This window comes from Cebus imitator, unplaced genomic scaffold (genome assembly GCF_001604975.1).
Source record: "Cebus imitator isolate Cc_AM_T3 unplaced genomic scaffold, Cebus_imitator-1.0 Scaffold101, whole genome shotgun sequence".
Classification (NCBI taxonomy): Eukaryota; Metazoa; Chordata; class Mammalia; order Primates; family Cebidae; genus Cebus; species Cebus imitator.
In genome coordinates this window covers 4915686-4935066 of record NW_016107416.1, presented here as the reverse complement: position 1 = coordinate 4935066, position 19381 = coordinate 4915686, and the positions used below count along the sequence as shown (strand labels likewise).

Genomic DNA, 19381 nt, shown 5'->3' with positions numbered 1-19381 from the left:
CTTGTTAGTTATTTTCTTCCCTCATTTTTTTTCCCCATGTCTCTATTACTAAACACAATTACAGGCATACCCATTTTTAGACTGCATTCTAGCCTGGGCAATAAAGCAACACCCCAGTTCTCTCCCCCTCTCCCTCTTCCTCATTCTTCCTCTCCTTCATTTTTTCTTTCTTTCTGTTTTTTTTTAATTCTTTCTCTTTCTTCCTTTATCTCTTTCTTAAAATAAATAAATAAACTTCTAAGAATTAAAAAAAAAATAAGGCAATTTTCCCACTTCATCATAGAAACATTTTCATAGCTAACAAAATTAATGATAATTCCTTAACTTTTTATCTTGGAATTTTCAAATCTGCAAAAGTTGAAAAAATAGTACAATGAACACCTATATATCCTTACCTAGATTCATCAATTAATATCCTGCTACATTTGATTTCTTCCCCAACTTCTGTGTATGTTATGTGTGCAAGAGTGTACGTGTACACACACACACACACACCACAAACACACACTTTGCCCTCCTTTTGGCTAAGCCATTTGAAAGTAAGATGTTGTGGACATCAGCATGCATTTTCTAAGAATCTTACAGTTTACATCTTTCTACATGTATATTAATACATGTATTATGTTTATTGATACACGTAACATATATAACATGCTAATATACATTATATATTATTTATATATTAATATATATTAATATTGATATACATTAATAATACATTAATACATATATATTCTAAAAAAAAAAAAAGAAAATTCATTGATATTAAAAAAGGCCTGGCATAGGTTTTTTTAGCGGTAGAGAGACAGAGAAGGGCATATATTTGAATTTAAACTCCAATTATGGTGATAACCTCATAGTTTAGCTCTTAATTTCAAATCCTATTTTCACTACTAATGATTTCATATTTATGGGTCATCTTAATTAGATACTGAGTTTAAGTAAAAGGATCATGTTGTATATTTTTTCCGGATTTTCCCAGAGATTAGTGCTTAATAGATATTCAAATAATGAGCTGATTGGCAAAGTTTTTCATATCATTTTAGATGGATATTTATCCTTCCTACTTTTAAAGTACTTTAGGGAGGTCAATTCCACAACCTGTTCAGAAACCTCATTCCAGTGCTTAACAACTGTCTTCTTTTTTATATCTAACCTCATTTTTTCCCTGTTAGTGATTTTGGCCCATTTCTCTAACACTGTCCTCAGTGGAAATGGAGAACAGCTGGTTACTATTACCAGTTAACTCATCCTTCAACCTTTTCTTCAAGCAGAAATTAAAAAAAAATAATTAACTCCCAATGCAGTTCACCCTCTTTCTTATTTTTGAACCACTTCCACTGTTTTCATTATTTTCCATACTATTATCAAGGATGACTAAAGGGGCACAACACATTAATATACAAATAAATCTACTTCAATTAGCCCACCACAGAAACCAGTCGGTCACTCAGCAAAAGATTATCAGGGGCCAACACAGTGAAAAACATTGTGGAGGAAGTCCCTCTGCTCAGAGGAATTTACAATTTCATTAAGGACATGAGACAGATGTGTAAACTCAAAACTAAAAACCAAGCAGGCCTGTGGGAAGTACTCAATGGAAAAACTCAGACTGTAAGAAGGAATTAGATCAGAAAGAGAGAAACGCAAATCAAAGAAGAATTCAAAAAGGAGATGGGGCCTGAGGTGGCTTTCAGAAGCCTGGCAAGCCTCAGAGGAAGATGGTCATTCTAAGTTACGGTTATCTTAGGGCATCACAAAGCTTGTTTGGGGTAACAGTGAACAGAATAACAGTCAATAACCTGGTTAGAGTGGAAAGTTGTAGAGAGACATTACAACAAAGAAACAAACTGGGACAAGAATATAGAGGGCATTGAATGCCAAACTAGTTTGATTTTTTGGAGGTCCCTGTGACTGGCTGCCTTAGAATCATCAGAGATTCCCAGGCCCCATGTTAAACCTAGTGAACTAGGGTCTAGGATGGTGAAACCCAGGAATCTATAGCAAGCTCTGTAGATGATACTAGGGTACAGACAGACTTTGAGAACCACTATGTAATTGGGAAACATCTTGGCTCCCGGGGCAGAATACTACTAATGGATATTTTAAGAACTTGCTATGTACCAGGCATTTATCATCTATTATCTCATTTAGTCTCATTTAAAAACGCTATTAGGTAGATGCTACTACTGTTTCAATATCACAAGAGAGGAAACTGAGGCACAGAGTGCGTAAGCTGAAAGGCTAACAGCTAGAAGGAAGTAGACCTGGGATTTGAACCTAAGTAGAATAAGTCCAGATCTGCTCTCTTTGCTCCTGGTTACATTGCATTTTTGTGTGAAAAGTGTTCATTAAATATTTAATAACTGAACAGATGAATGATCGGTAGCTATGCCTAGAATGCATAGGAATGAAGAAATGAAGAAAGCAGGCAAATCAGTTAGCAGGCTATTGCAACAATCTAGTTATCAATAACAAATTGAATTAAAGTGGTAGCAGTGGAAGTGGAAAAGAAGGGCCAGATAGAAGAGAGACAGTATTTTGCAAATATCAAGATTGTTGACTGATGGAAGAGTGGAGATGGGAATGGGAGGCATCTCGAACATTATGGGATTCCTGGCAGTGCCTCAAACAGAATTAGGGGAGTCAGGATGAGCTGGTGACTTAGATGGGTAGATTCTAAATTAGATTTTAGATTTGTTGAAGCTAGGGTTGTGGCAGGGCCACTGTGCGGAAATCATCAGCAGATAGCTAGCGAAGCAAAATTGGACTGTCTCCAAAATCCTGGTGGAAATTATTTAGCAGGATTGAGATAATAGTCCTCAATGTGCAATGAAATATTCGTATATCTCCTATCGATTTTTCAACTTATGTATCTCTTATCTGTTTTTAATTGTTCTGGAAAACCTCTTTTCTATTCTGTGAGGAAAACAGTTACAGTTATTATTTCAAAGATTCAGGTCTCCTCGCTTCATTAGGAACCATCTCATGTTATTAAATTGCTGGTTTGATGTTGCCTTAAGTCAGGAAAATCCAATGGATGGCAAAAATAAGTATGGGTGCTACAGAGTCTAAGAAAGTATACACTGAAGCAAGGTGATGTAGATGCATTTTTAGACGCTAACACAATAGGAGTAAAAGTGGTCTTTTTATCACTATCAGTTCACAGGCTCTAGATAGGCTATTTCACTCCTCAGTGTCTCATTCTTCATTATATGCAAAGCAAAACTATTTGCCACATTCATCTCTCATGCATCTTGAAGATGGGTGTTAGTAAATTATATTGAAGTTCTCAGATAAAAGGTACTAAACAAAGACCTGATTCCATTTCCCACCCCAAGCAAATTATTAAATCTATACATGAAATTAACTAATAGTATTAAGTAAACATCCCACAAGGACATGACATTGAGCTGGACATGGAACAAGGTAAATTAGGCAAATACAGTCCCACCAGGAACTCAGGAATGTTTACATGTACATGAATAAAACTGTTGTTAATATATTTTATTAGTTATTTAATATGAGTATGCAAATAGGTCCATTAAGAAATATTTTGCATTTTATTAACTCAGCATCTTAAATGATATTTAACCTTAAATGCTAATGAAGTTTATTTATTAAAGTGTATCTTCTACTTTAGTGCCCATGAAAGTTCCTTTTAGCATATCAATTTTTTTTAAAGGTAAGTCGATATTTTGTCTACTGGACTTTTGTTCTGATCTGTTAACAAATCTAAGCCTCATTATCCAAGAAAAGTAATGAGATAAAGGGGTCTGCTCTTGTTCGGGGCTCTTTGTAATTCATATTAACGTTAATGGGAGCTGTGCACGCATATTAGGAGGAGAAGAGAGCCTGAATCTAACAAATAAGCCTTTTGGTTGACACTCTACATGATCATTTTTTATTGTGATAAGTGTGACAGAATCATTTTACTGCTTTGGACAGCCGTAAACAAAGTTGCACAGCAATCAAGATTACATAGGGTAGGAGGGGAATCCATGGAAACAGCAATCAGATTTTTAAATGATTTTGAAAACAAGGTTCCTGTACATTTTCATACCAATTAACCCCATCCATGCCCTTGTCATTCCATGAACACGTGCTCAAAAAATAGAATGAAAAACAAACATTTGTAGATATGCTTGACAGCTGGAAAAAATGATTAAAGTCAGATATTAAGCAAACTCTGTGTGCTGGGCACCTCAGCAGCTCATCTGTCTTTGTACTCAGCCTATCAGATGAGGAGCCCATCTGTCTCTGGGTCCTCTTTTAGCTAAGAAATAAATGCCAACCAAACAATCCTAAATGTGCTTGATCTAAATTTAATCTATACTTAACTTTTTAGTTATCGTACTTGCATCTCTCTCCATCATTTTATATCACTTGCCCTATTCACATAGCACTCTCTCTCATTTCTTTACATTCTCATGTTCACAATCTATCCATATCATGGTTCTTGTTTTTCTCTCTGATGCTTAGTTGCAAGCCAACAAAAGTAAGGATGTATAACACATAAACATATAAATATTATCAGTGATCACACCACTGGGTTTAATGCAAGTCAATATCAGCATATTACACTCTCTACTTTGCAATTCCATTATAGGCTCAACACCACTGGTCATAAAAAGTAGTATTCTGGGCCCAGGCCTGTGATAGTAATAATGAAAAAAAAAAAAAGGGGGTCATTGCTTTTTCTAACCGAATGAAAAATTAAAATTGCTAGGGCACTTAGCGCAAAAGGAAAATTGGCAAATTAACAAAATGAAGAAACAAAATATTAATGGCTCACATTGTGAAAGAGAAAGTAAATAATTTAAGATGGGCTGAGGAGAGAAAATTCAGAATTACCAAAGAGATAAAAATTGAGCCTAACTCAATTCCAATGTGGTTCAGCATCTATTTCTTTTCCTCTGTAATCATTGATAAGCATGGAGAACAATGGATGGCTGCACAGTGGCCTTCAACATGCAAATTTATATTTTTTGCCATGGTCGTGTATTTGTCTCAGTCTCAGGAAATTCAGCCATTTTACCCTGATCTGTAAGACTCTCTGTTGTCAACATATTTCTCTCCCTGGCTTGAAGCTGAATTTAGAACGTTGACTTACTTTGGCTCTCATTTTTCATCTGAAATTTCATGTTTCAAACGGGCCTCTACTTCATGAAGCAAAGCACCTTAACTCCAGCCTGTTGCTGGCCTTTTGCCTTTGGGGAAATGACTGTTAAAATTTCATTGGCCTGGCTACATTAGCTCAGTTACCCTTCATACCCATAAAGTTGAAGGGATACCCAGGCATTTTACAATCACTATCTGGGAAGAGGTAATGACAGGCTGTGGCCACATTACATTTATTGTACGTGAGACCTGTAACAGCTGTTGTGGGATCAAGGTAAAGAGGAGAAACGTATGACAGATGTCATGTTCCCTGGTGACTTAAGTATTCAGTCTCTATCTAACTTAATTTAAAAACCAAGTCAAAATGTATCTTTACGGGTAACGTATTACAGGACAACTTCAGGGCAGCCTGATGAAATAACTATAAGCCACACATTAGGAATACTAAGTCCAAAACCCACCTACACACTCTGGGCTGAAATACATAAAAAAAGAAAGAAAAACAAAACAAAACAAAGCAAAAAGCTGTTTTCCCCTTCTGAGTCCCTTTCTGTTTGCATTCTGCAATAGAAAGTTTTGCTTTCCACCCTAGTGATTAAATAAGCTTTGAAAACAGTTCATGGTTACATTGAGAAAGGGGTGACCCAAAGCTTATAAAATATAAATGATGGAATGATTTTAGCTATGTCATTTCTTTTTGTAGTTTATTATGCTAGGCTAGAGAACAGGCATCATGCCCACCTACATTACAAAACACCAGGTAGAGGGAATCTAAAATCTGAAAGAAAAAGTTAGTGGGTTCCAAACGTATCTTGCTTGAGACAAAGGTAATATTTGACGGTGTTGGCTGTCTGAAGTGGAGCTAGAGGGGGAAGACAAGAGTTAATCTCTATCATTCCTTAAAAGACATACAAATAGCCAAGAGGTATATGAAAAAAAATGCTCAGTATCACTAATCATCAGGGAAATGTAAATTGAAACCACCATGAGACATCACCTCAAATTCGTTAAAATGGTTATTATAAAAAAGATGAAAGATAAGTGTCAGCAAGGATGTGAAGTAAAGAGAGCCCTTCTACACTGTTGGGAATGTAAATTAGTACAGCCATTACGGGAAACAGTATGGGTGTTCCTCAGAAAGTTAAAAAGAACTACCATATACTCCAGCAATATCACCATTAGGTATTTAAAGGAAATGAAATCAGCAAGTCAAGAAGGTATCTGCACTGTCATGTGAATTACAGCACTATTCACAAAGGCTAAGACATGGAATCAACTTAAGTGCCCATCAGCAGATGAATGGATAAAGAAGTGTGGTATATATACACAATGAAGTACTATTCAGCCATTAAAAAGGAGAAAATCTTGCCATTTGCAGCAACATGGATGAACCTGGAGGACATTATGTTATGTGAAATAAGCCAGACAGAGAAAGACAAATATCGTATAATCTCACTTATATGTGAGGTATATAAAGGTCGAACTCACGGAAACAGAGAATAGAATGATGGTCACCAGACACTAGGGAATGGTCATTGAAGAAATGTTGGTCAAAGGACATAAATTTTCAGTTAGACAGGAGGAATAAGTTTAAGAGATTATTCACCATGGTGACTACAGTTAAAAAAAAAATGCCTTGTACTTGAAACTTGCTAAAAGAGTAGATTTTAAGTGTTCTCACTACAAAAGAAATCAGTATGTAAAATAACGTGTGTGTTAAATAGCTTGTTTTAGCCATCTTACAATGTATACATATATCAAAACATGTTGTGTTCTGTAAGTATAGTTTTTACTTGCCAATTAGAAATAGATGATAAATAGATAGATAGAGAGATAGATAAGAAGTAATGTCGTCAAATCAGACACTATACTGACAGCTTTGCTTACCTAAACTGTTAAATTTCACAACAACCTGGACAGGATGTGTTATTTTACCTAGTTTACTGACGAAGAGATGACTAAAACAAAGGGATTTGTGAAGGCCACAGAGCTTGTAAGGGACAGATTTTTAATTAGGTTCAGCATTAATTTAGTAGTAGTGAAGGCCACAGAGCTTCTAAGGGACAGATTTTTAACTAGGTTCTGTGTTAATTTGGCTAATTTGGTGGTATGTTGTTTGTGGTGGTAGTGGTAGGTGTGATGTGTGTGTAGGAGTGTTCTTTTTAAAATAATTCACAGTAGGATGTCTTAATATAGAATTCTCCTAGTTTAAATAAAATATATAGTATATTTTAGAATAAAATGAAATAAACATATATGCCTTAGAATTTGCAAAGCTTAGGAACAAAAAGTCGATGCCTCTAGATTGTTAAAAATACCTTTGTCTCAAGGGTTCATGATTTAGCTTTTTCTGATGCTCCACTATGTACAAACTGAACTCGTCTGTCTTTGAGGCATGCCTGCATTCCCTGAGTGAGAACAACAAAGAATATCCAGCTGTTGGGGTAGGAGGAACAGTTGATACCATCATCTGCAAATCAAGTTCACCATTTACATTAGTGTCCACCTATCTTAGAATGTTTGCTGCAGGTATCCTAGGGCTTTGTGTACTAAAACAGACACAGTTTGGATTAGCTTTTTGTTATAGCTCTATGTGGAGTTGGTTTAAAAATAACCTTCCCATATTTATATGTTGCAAAAAAGAAAACAAAAGTAGGCATAAAGTGATTTGGCTTTGGTACCATAGTGTGCTAAAATCTGATAATGAATCTGTTGAAAATTCAGTGTAGCTTGGGCAGTGTGCACTCTATTCTGCGGTTAGATCACTCCTTCTGCTTTACCTTTTTCATAGCACCTACTACAATTTGGACTAATATCATTATTCTGGATGAGTTGTTTATTCTCTCCCCTTCTCTGGAATGTAAATTCCAGGACAGCCATGGCCTGGATGTCTTGCTTGACACCATATGAATTGACTGTTGATTCCTTCGAGCTAACAGGGTACTGGCTTGTCCCTGAAATATCTCATCAACATCCTCTTCACTCGCTCGGTAATCCACTGTTACAAATAGTTTACATGTTTATGTACTATTTTGCTTGTTTTTATTTTAGTCTCACCACAATGAACTCAGAAGTCTTTTATCTTTCCTTCGTTTATAAAGACAGGAAAAGTGCTGTTAAAGCAGGACTTGAATGCTGTGTGTCTAATGCCCAGAATAGTGCCTGATGCCAAATAGGACTTTAATAAATTAACTGACATGTTGATTTAATTATTAATTGCAATAAATTTATAAATATAGAATAAAAATAATTATGAACGTGCTTGGCAAGGACAAGGCTTTCAATAAATGTTGCTAGTCAAATGACATGGGCAAACACATTTTAAAAGCAAAGATGAAGTTCCCACTGGCAGGATTTGCACTTTGTTCTTCATTAGTCTAGTGAAAAGGAGTTTACAAGGCATAATTCCCTTTAGGACTAAATTTTATAAAGGGTATAGAAAAAGGAAACTGAACCATATCAAACCTTTCCATTCAGTGTCCAAAAGAAGTTGACAGTTCAAAGGTTTTTGAAGTGAGTGGCCTATAATATCAAAAAGAGACAACAGCAGCTATTATGTAAAAAATGGACTTGAACTTAAATCTACAACAAAATTTAGTTTAAGTAACATAAGAATTGACAAGGTTATTAAGTAAGAAATCAGAAACTAGTCTCTGGGTTTTTCCCTCTAGACAGAGTAAAATTTTCTTAGTCAAAGGATATTTCTCTTTGGTTCCTAGAAAAATCTGCTAGGCCCCACGAAGGTGACCTAGGACTGACAGCAATGGACTTGTCTTTTAAAGGGGTTGGAGCTTCGCCCTTTGGCTGAAAGGAGCTATGAACGGTCTTCCTGCAGGTTAGTGACATAAAGAGCACAATGTACATGGAAGTCAAACACATCATGGAAAAATCTAAGCACAGAGCATACAGAGAAACTACAAAATTGGTAGGTTCTTAAGCTGCATATTTTTCCACAATAATAATAACAATTCACAGCCTATGTAAGAACCACACTTGAATCATGCAAGTAGATAACTCTGAAATCAACAAAGTATAAGGATATTGGAATTAGACAACATGTTTAAAGATATTAATTAAAGCGATCCCCCATAATTTTTTCAAAAGGATCAGGAGTAGGTTAAATTAACAAGTAAGCTAAACCATGCTACTACATATTATCAACATGAATGGACCAGCTAATATCAAAAAGTGCAAACACATAGCTTTTCACAAAAAAAACCTGGAATGCTGCTAACACGTTCACACTTTCATGATGAAAACCTTGGTGAGGACAGGGAGGCAGGATTTAAATCTTCACCCACCCCCTTGGCCAGGTACCATTCTACATGGTATAACTTCACAACCCATCCCCAAACCCTATCTTCAGGAGAGTGTTTGAGAAACACAGATAATGGAAAAAATAATACATATTTAAACCACACATGTAACACCAAGAGAACCTTAAAGCAATCAATCTTTTTTAAATAAGAAAGAAGCAAAGTCAATAGCATCTGAGCAACAGATGAGAATTAAAGCAAAATCTGTTGGCTAATGGTAACAGCTTTGTGTTCTTTGTTGTTGAAAATGTGCATGTAGCAGCAACTCCAATATGCTCACAAACTCAGATGCAAAAGGCTATGGAAAACAGTTGCTATTTTTACATGGAAGATAAAATCAAACACCACCTTTCAGATTTTAATTTTGCTAAAATCGTGGAAAGAAACAAAGCCTAAGGTGCTAAATGTCTAAAGGATCCAGGGCCTGTGATTTCTACTATATGAAAATACAGAATATATTGGACAATAAAAGGAAAGAGCCAGCACTGTATTATGGGCAATGAAGTATGAACCTGCCAAATCAAATCATCTAAAATAAAATATAAAGTTAAGGTTTAATTTAGTAATATTCTAGAAAATGGGATATGTGAAGCTCTAACAGTTTTTATATTTATAAGCTATTTTAGTTAAATCCTTCAATAGTGTTTTTCACTAACACCTTAAAGAAAAAACTTCTTTATATATTACTATATTATCAAAGTAGTAATAATAATTATGATAACTATATTAGTTGTCTATTGATGCTGTAAGAAATTGCAACGAACAGTGGTTCAAAGAACACAACAGGACTAAAACCAAGGGGTTGTTACACTGCATTCCTTTCTAGATGCTCCCCAGAGAGAATCCATTTCCTTGCCCTTTCCAGATCCTAGAGGCTGCCCACACTTCTTGGTTCATGGTCCCCTCCCTCCATCTTGAAATTTGGCAACACTACATTTCTCTGAATCTCACTTCCACAGTCAGCTTTTCTTCTTTTACCTTTAAGGCCCCTTGTGATTACATTGGGCCTATTGGGGAAAAGGCAGGATAATCACCTTATGTTCAGGTCAGCTGATCAACCACCTTAATTCCATCTGCATCCTTAATTTTCCTGTCATGTAACATAATATTTACACAGATACTGGGGGTTAGGATGCAGATATCTTCGGGGATCACTCTTATGTTTACTACAATAATTAAGATTCATTGAATGTTTATTGCTTGCCACGCATAGGTCTAAGCATTACAGCCAATAAAATATAATTCTCATAAAAATGGTAATTCTATTATGCTTCTCATGTTTCAGATGAGGAAACTGAGACAAAAGAAGTTAAAGAACCTGCTCAATGTTACAGAGGTGGAAATTAGAGTGGCCAGGATTGAACTCGGAAATCCAAATGCAGAACCTGGAATTTTCACCTCTCAACTCTATCACTTAAAAGACAAAATTCCTTATCTACATATATTGCAATTACATGTTGTCATTATCATCAAGATGGTTAACTCACAGTTCATAAATTCTGGCAGTCCTAATAATTATCTAGAATATGGGCAAGTTTAAAATTCAAAATGGCAAATGGAAGGACAGAGTCTACAGAGGCCATCAGGAAAAATGTCTATTGAGAGATCTGGCATTTACTAGACTATAGATCATATTCAATAAAATGTATGGGAGGCCATTATTTTGGACTGAGCTGCTTCATTAGGCCACAACAACCCAGACCAAACCAGAATGGAGTCACTCATGCTGTGTGTCACATAATCAAACTGAACTTAGAAATGCTTCAGTTTTCCAAAATACAGGAGATTCCCAGCAACAAATCAAGGATGACCAGTGACATGGGATAGGGTGATAAAGAGGTCCCTCTACTTTAACCCTATAAGGAATGTAATTTTGAAACGAGCAATCCTCATTTTGTTCCTTGCTTCTGCTTTCTTCAGTCTTTTTCTGCCTATGAAGCTCACACCTTCTGCTCATCTCACTCAAGTGCCTTTCTATTCTGTAGATGGGATGTGGACCAATTTATGAATCGCTAATAAAAGACAAATCCTTAGAACTCAATTTGCTGAAATATTGTTCTTTTTAATGTTAATTTTTTGAGATGGGGTTTTACTCTGCTGCCAACGCTGGAGTCCAGTGAAGGCATCATGATTCAATGCATCTTCTACCTCCCAGGCTAAGTCAATCCTCCAGCCTCAGCCTCCTGTGTAGCTGGGACTATAGGCACATGCCATCATGCCCAGCTATTTTGTGTTTTTTTCACTTTATTTAATTTTTTTTTTTGTAGAGATGGAATTTTGCCATATTGTTCAAGCTTGTCTGGTAACTCCTGGGCTCAAGTGATCTGCCCCCCTGGCCTCCCAAAGTGCTGGGATTACATGCTTGAGCCACTATGCCTAGCTGAAATTTTGTTTTTTAATAGTCAGATACTATTACGATATCAGGCCTGCTGGGGTAACCTCAGTCCAGGTGATAGCAGGACCACACCAAGTCTTGTCATAACACATCCAGGGGCAACAACACTCTGAAGATTTTGTGCCTGAGGAAACTTGTTTAGCATTTCATGAGCACTGGAAATGTAACGGGAAGGCTCACTGGTGTCAGGATTATTTATATTCCCTAAATGTCGCTTATATATGGAATGATGGAACTTTCCTTTCTATCGGGAAATTTCCATTGACAATCGCAAAATGAGAACAATGGCAGTAAACACCCAGCATTCTTAAATGAGATATCTCCTCAGGGTTACATAAGAGGTGGCCAAACTAGCCCCTAAACCATCATCTCCCATCATTCACCTTCAGCCCACGGAAGAGAAGTATAGAGATCAATTAATTTGAGAAGAAGTTATAGGAGTAAAGAAAGTAATAAAAAGGGGTACTTCTGCCTCTAACCCGCAACAGAATAAGTGAGAGGGCTACAGGAAAACCCCTCAGGGAATTTGGAGTTAGTTATATAAAAGGAGATTGTCACCCCACTTCCTACCTGTTTATTTTGTGACTTGCAAAAATTGACTGCCTCCTCCCTTCCCTATGCCTGAGAGCATTCTTTGGAGAGTCTGATGTTTGCTCCTGGAGTGAGGAGGCCCAGAGCTGGTGTGGGTCGTGCCTGGAAAAGTCTGAAGATGCAAGGCTGGTTGGAACATCTCTATGGTGGGGTGAGGAGAAGTGGAACGGTAGGAAGAAGCTGTACTTGCATCATTTTGAGGGGCAGGAGATCAGGAACTCTAGTGATCCAGGTCGATGCTGTGGCAGTAAGCTAGTCTAGAGCTGTCTCAGACTGGCACTGTCCAAGAAGTCTACCAACTGTGGTAAGGAGACTCAGGGGTATATGTCTGAGGTCAGAGGCTTAGGGGAATAGGTCACTGGGAAAATGATCTCTATTAGTGACTGGTACAGTAAGGAACACTCTAAAAAATCCACAAAAATAGCCACAAAGGTTCCTCGATGGCCAGATTACACCAGATACCCAGTTAAGTAAAACTCTACCCTATTGAATCTTGTCTTTCTTTGTCTCCTGGTTCCAAAGACTGAGAAATTTGAGAAGGTAGATTTCTGCTCCTGTGGTTCAGATCCAACAGGCAGAAAGGAAAAAAGCTTTGACTGATATTGGATTAAACATTTAGCCCCCAACGAACAGGCTGTTTCTTTTACCCAAAAGTCGCCAGAAACCTATCAGCCAGAAAGCGGAGATAACGTCAGGGTGTGGTGAAGGCAGCCTCAACAGTGCATACTTGAAGGTGAGAGAAGAAACCAAGCTGCTTTCTGACGGTGCCCTGTTGAGCCCTGCCTAGTCAATGGCTATATAGCATATGAAATCTTGTCTCACAACTATGCTGGATCAGTAGAGGAAGTAGGCTGGCCTCATTTTAAAAGTGAGGAAAGTAAGGCTCAGGGAAGCTAAGCAGTATGTGTGAAGCTCCGTTACTCATATGTGAAGAGTCACGGCTCCACAATGGGGCATCTGACCCCAGACCCAGTGACACCTCCCCTGTATCAACAGCGCCTCTGTAGGTGACAAGTGATGTGCCCAGTGGCCCAGCCACTGCACACCTAGAGTCACAGGGGATGAGGTTCATCTACCCTGACTCCCATACTTCGAGAGGTGTTCCAGAGGTAACATGTAGGGCTTCCCCACCTCTCGCTTTCCCTGTGCTGCCAGTGGAAGTACTTATTTTCATAACACCTTGGTACAAAGGACTGCAGGCATTGTTCGTGCCTCTATTAAGCATTGGCCTTTCTTTTATGGTGTAATTATAGCTCATTGCAGCCTTGAACTACTGGGTTCAAGCCATTCTCTGGCTTTGGTCTGCTAAGTACTTGGGGCTACCGACGGGTACCACTGTGACTGGCAATTTTTTTTTTTCTTAGAAATAGGGTCTCCTGCCTGTAATCCCAGCACGTTGGGAGGCCAAGCCAGATCACTTGAGGTTAGGAGTTCGAGACTAGGCTGGCCAACACGGTCAAACTCCATCTCGACTAAAAATATAAAAATGAGCTGGGTGTTGTGGTATGTGCCTATAGTCCCAGTTACTCAGGAGGCTGAGGAAGGCGAACTGTTTGAAGCTGGAAGGCAAATATTGTAGTGAGCCAAGATTGTGCCACTGCACTCCAGCCTTGGTGACAAAATGAGACTCCATCTCAAATAAAAAAAAAGAGAGAGAGAGAAGAAAAAGGCTCTCCCTACGTTGCCCAGCCTCATCTTGAACTCCTGGGCTCAAGCAATCCTCCCAACCTGCCAAAGTACTGAGATGACAAAGGCTTGAGCCACTATGCCTGACATAGTGTTGACCTTTCTTTGACAACAAACTTAGGGCAGTGTCCTGTCATCACGGGAAGCTTCCCCAGAAAGCTCCTCTGCCTCTGCAGAAAGACAACAAGCACAGTCACAGTTGAGAGCTGTATGCATTTAGCTGAAGATGAGGGAAAGTATGCACTTTGTTCTGAGTACATATAAAGCCGTTTCACCGGGAGAAACAAAATGAGAAACAAACCCAACTTTGCCTTCAAAGCAGGCCCGTACCTCAGCATGGCGCCAAAACCCTTCTTCTTTATTTTCCTTTCTGGATTTTCATTCTCCTCTTTGCGCTTTTTCTCCTTGACTTTCAATTTGCCCTTTTCCTTTTTCTTCTCCTTCTCTTTTGCTTTTTTGACTTTTCTGGCTTTATTTTCCACATCTTCTAGCTCCGAGTTCCCCTGAGGGGTAGATTCACAATTCAGAGCTCCTTGGCCAGAGTGAGAGCTCTTATCAGACAGACCGTCTGTACAAGAAAAAGAATCAATAACCTTGGTCAGGGGCACGGGCAGTTAATATACAGAGATACGCAAACACGTAAAATGCAGAAGAATGAATAACAGCACTCTGGAGTTCTACCCTTCCATGTGGTTACTTGTGCCCTTTGAAGATCTAACTGCCTAAATCTGGTTTCTTCAAGCAAGATTTGATGCTGGGAGTGGGGAAAGCCAGTTGCTTAGCTGGTAGTATGAAAGGCTTGATATATGTTCAAGTACTAATCTCTCTGAAAGCTGGCTTATTAACCTCGATCAGCTCAGAAAGCCCACACGCTAGGAAACAAACAGGGTGAGAAGAGAGTTTTGAGGACAAAACATCCCGACTGCTTCTACCCAATTAATGCAGTCGGAGTCCTTGGATTGATGCTGCCTCTGATGACTCGAATGAGAATGTCAAGAATTGCATACTTAGTGCTCCTATCCTAAGGGTAAGTGACAGCTGGTCCTTGTGGGAAAGTAAAGGAGAACATTTCTTTAGCCTTGCACTGTAAAATAAATTGCATATTACATTCTCCAATTCCATGTTCGTTAAGCCAAAGGGCAAAACATATCAGGAAAATGAATTACTTTTAATATCAAAAATATAATTGTGATCCTTAAATCATTTTTACTCTGTAGTTAAGCACACGTTCTTGCCCGTGATTTGCAGATAATAATGAGATGAAGAAACCATTTGGGGAAGCAAATTGTCCTACCAGCTTCTAATTCTTCAGGTCCATCGTAGGATTTGTCAATGGCAGCTCTAAAGCTCTCATTGCAGCCTCGGCCTCGAACCATGTGCGGCCGGGGCCTGTGAAAGGGAAGGTCATTCTTCCGAACCTCAGCCACTGCAGTCTGCAGACTCTCCAAGGAGCTGGACTTTTTCAAACCCAGCGTTGGACCAAAATCTTTGCTTGGAGATTCTGGAAAAGAAAGGGCAAAAGGTCAACCCTCTCCTAATGGGGCAGTGTGGCATAATGCTATTGTTCTAAGAATATTTCTTTCTGGACAGCCCAAAAAAGGGGTGTTAAGTAGGTGGGAGTTTGGGTTATACTCCAGGTTTGCCACCTTTTGTGACCTTGAACAAGTGGTTTGACTTCTCTGAGCCTCTGTTTCCTTTTTTAAAGTTATGATAAGATTTAATATGACTATATGTATATTTCTATGTAGAAATGTATATGCATGTGTGTCTATATGCACATATACACACATATGAATTTAAAAAGTTGTAGCTATTTATAGAGATTATATGAATGTGAATGAATATGATGTGAGTATACACACACACACACATGCAAACTCACAGACACACATACAAACATACAAGCACCTAACATGATGAGAGCTTCTCTTCATGTCCTGTCCTAGGCACTCCACACATTACAGCTTTTATCATTGCAGTGGTTGCTCATATGATTAGTAAGAAACACACTGGGCATGGAAATAAAAAAACATTGAAGTGACTGTGATTTTTGTAATTTAACACTTTACCTTACTCTACTGGCTATTAATGTATGGTAAATGCAATTTATTTAATCAATCAGTCAATCAACCAAGTAAAGCAAGAAAGAAAACAACTTTTCTGTGTCAATGCTATTGTTCTGAATGTATTCCTATTTGGGCATCTAGAAAAGGAGCAACCTTTTATGCAATATAAAATTATAAAACAGAAAATATAGAGCACACCTGAATTTTAATCATCTCTTTTCTGGTGTACAATGTTTTTCATTTATGCGGCCTGCCTTGCCCTGTACCTGCCCCTCTAACTCTATTCCCTGACCTCCATTCTCACCCCCAGCTAGTCTCCCAATTATCAATAACAGGATTAGGTTATATAAACATTAGCAGCACAAGGATTATCTTTACGATGGAAGGAATTCTATCAGGGCTCTTGTTTCCACATTCAAAGCTTTTCCACCAGGGCCACAGCTCATGTGCCTTTCCCGTTATGAAGGAGACTACTGTCATGAAGAGGCCATGCTTGCATTTCTGGAAATAAACGACTGTGCCATTTGTCAATAGATGGAGTACCCATTAAGAATTACGTATGTAAAGTACCTACTTCAATGTCTAGCACCTAGCGAGGCTCAATAAATGGCACTACCTTTTATTACTATCGTCACTATTTTTGCTTCTACTATCACTGCAGCTACGAGCACTACTGCAAGCAGCTTAACAGTATTTAGGAAAACAAAAGAAGTACAACATAGGCCTGATGCATATACATAGCCAAGTGAAGTGATATAGCAATACAGGCCTTTTCATATAATCTGAGCATGTTAAAAACAGTCAACATAATGGTAATAATCCCAATAGCTAACAATGCATGAAGTGCTTAGTCTGCGTTAAGCACTATTCTAAATGCCTCACCCACAATAACTTACTATAATCCTTACAGTTGTGCTACTGGTACTTCTGTTAGCCCCATTTTACAGATTCAGAAGTTGAGGTACACAGCACTGAAATAACTTGTCTAAAGTTACACACTTAACAAGCATCCTGACCAGGAGCTGGGCCAAGGCAGCCTAGCTCCAGGTTTTCTGCTGTGTACCATGTACTTTATTGTCTAAAGATGTATTTGGTCTCCACCCTCTATTTGATTATGGTCAAACAGCTTAATTGTCCTACATTTTCCTCATTTATAAAATAAGAATATTAGGCCAGATTAACCCTGGAGCCTAGTCCAGTAGGCAAATTGCAAAAATTGGACATTGCTTTATAGTTTAGTCATTAACTTATAGGAGACAACTTTGCACTTTGAGTAATCTATAGGATGACAATAAACACTGCATGTTAGAGGTGACAGTGTATATTCAATAAATGCAACAGAGATAAGACTAAGCAAAAAAGATGCAAGAAATTTCAGGGACAAATTTCAGGTATTACCTGCAAGTCATAAATACTAAGAATATGTTACTATTAACTTCAGAGAGAGGCATATATCTTATTCCCAGGAAGGANAGTTGAAGAAACAGTAATTGAATAAGATCATTTCTGACAAGAAAAAAAAGGCATCACAGAGGTTTGGGGGTATTGAAGCACTAGTAAAAGCTTTGGAGTTTACAGAAAATATTTTATAACATCAATGCCTAGGATGTCTGACGTGAAGTTTGGTGAAAACATGAAGATGAAAACTGAGAAAGCCCTGATTCTCTGTCAACAACAGTAACCATCTTTTATTTATTAATTGCCATTCAGGAGATTACATTAGAGCCCACACTGTAAGCATTCACGTCAACCTTTAGCAATAAATTCCAGGGAACATGAAAGTGAATAAATTGTCCAAGATAGAAGGCACGTTATCTAAAAGGAGCTCATCTGAAGCTCAGCAAGAAGTCATAGCTAAGAAGAAACAAATACACTGTTACTCATTCTAAGCAAACTGAACATTAAGGATTCATGGATTTTGTAAGATTAATAGAGTTGGCAATTAATTCACTCTATATAAATAGAAGTCACAAAGTAGAAATACTAACTGATGTTGGGCAATATTACAACCCAGCCCTACTGGACATGATATATGGTAATATGAGAAGCAAAAAGGGTGGTTGAGTCCTTAGGTTGTAAATGTAGACTCTGGAGTTTTCAAGATTGGAAAAAGAAATTCTATTTATTTCTGGAGAATGCACAGGATGTAGCGGTAGAATAGGCACTGATGTTAGGAAAGAGAACCAAAATCAGGAACGTCCTTACAAGGATTTAGAGGTACAGTGAACTGACTGAACTGGGGCTCTGACAAGGACCTTCACCAGGGGTCACCCTGTCTTTCATATGTTTGAGGGCTCCTAATAGAAGGTCAAGGCTATCTGCCATGGAAGGGATTATAATGTCAATCGATAGGCATTAGTGTTAAATTCCAACAAAACACTTGGAATAAAACATTCTCCCCGTAAAGATTGTATGGAGTACAATAAATTGCCACATTCAATCCCTTCTTCCCTACTCTTATTCTTACCAATTTCAGTTTAGGTGGATGGTGCATAGAAAATTTTGGAAGATTCACTGTCTATGTCTAGCCTCACCATTTACACAAATCACATTTTTTTTTCAAGGCTTTCACTAAAAGCAGGTGTCTCAAGTAGAGCTCTCTTTCAAGTGAGTAATTTTTCAAAATCAAAACCTTAGCCATTTGATCCCATTGAAGTTATCCCAAAATATGATGACTCTTCATATTTTCATCTGTAGCTGATGTGGTATCAGTTGTGGCTTCTACGTTCATGTTCTTTAAGATTGAGATGAACGGATCCTCCCCTCACAAACGTGAGCTCAATATACACAAGGTTCATGAAACAGATGACACACAATTATCGAGGGTGCTAAAAAAAGGATCTCGCATGACAAAAATTGTTCTCAAGGTGGTATAATAAAAATATTCTTAATGTCAGCTACCCAATTTTCTCTTAAAATTATGGTCTCGTATAAAAATGCCACTGAAATACTGTATTTTAAAAAGATATTATAGCACTTTTAAAGCTTCCATCTGTTTCCAAATGAAGGATTGGCTTGACACAGTCCCAGAGTAGAGGAAAATTTCAGGGTCATATCTTCCGGACAAATCAATCCTCAGATACATCCCCTACTACCCTCCATCCCCAAAAATACAGTGTTATGAAAAGAATGAGCACGCACGCACGAGTGCACTCTCTCTCTCTCTCTCTCTCTCTCTCACACACACACACACACACACACACACC

General features: G+C 38.0%; 1 protein-coding gene across 1 annotated transcript in view; it reads right to left on the bottom strand.

The window, feature by feature from the left end:
- PARD3B (par-3 family cell polarity regulator beta) overlaps positions 1-19381 on the bottom strand; it is a 1123121-nt gene that overhangs the window by 327801 nt on the left and 775939 nt on the right. The window contains exons 17-18 of the mRNA XM_017536909.2: positions 15404-15610; positions 14440-14677 (exon numbers count right to left, since the gene is read on the bottom strand). Of these exons, the coding sequence (XP_017392398.1) occupies positions 14440-14677; positions 15404-15610 (445 nt within the window). The remainder of the gene's footprint in view (positions 1-14439; positions 14678-15403; positions 15611-19381) is intronic.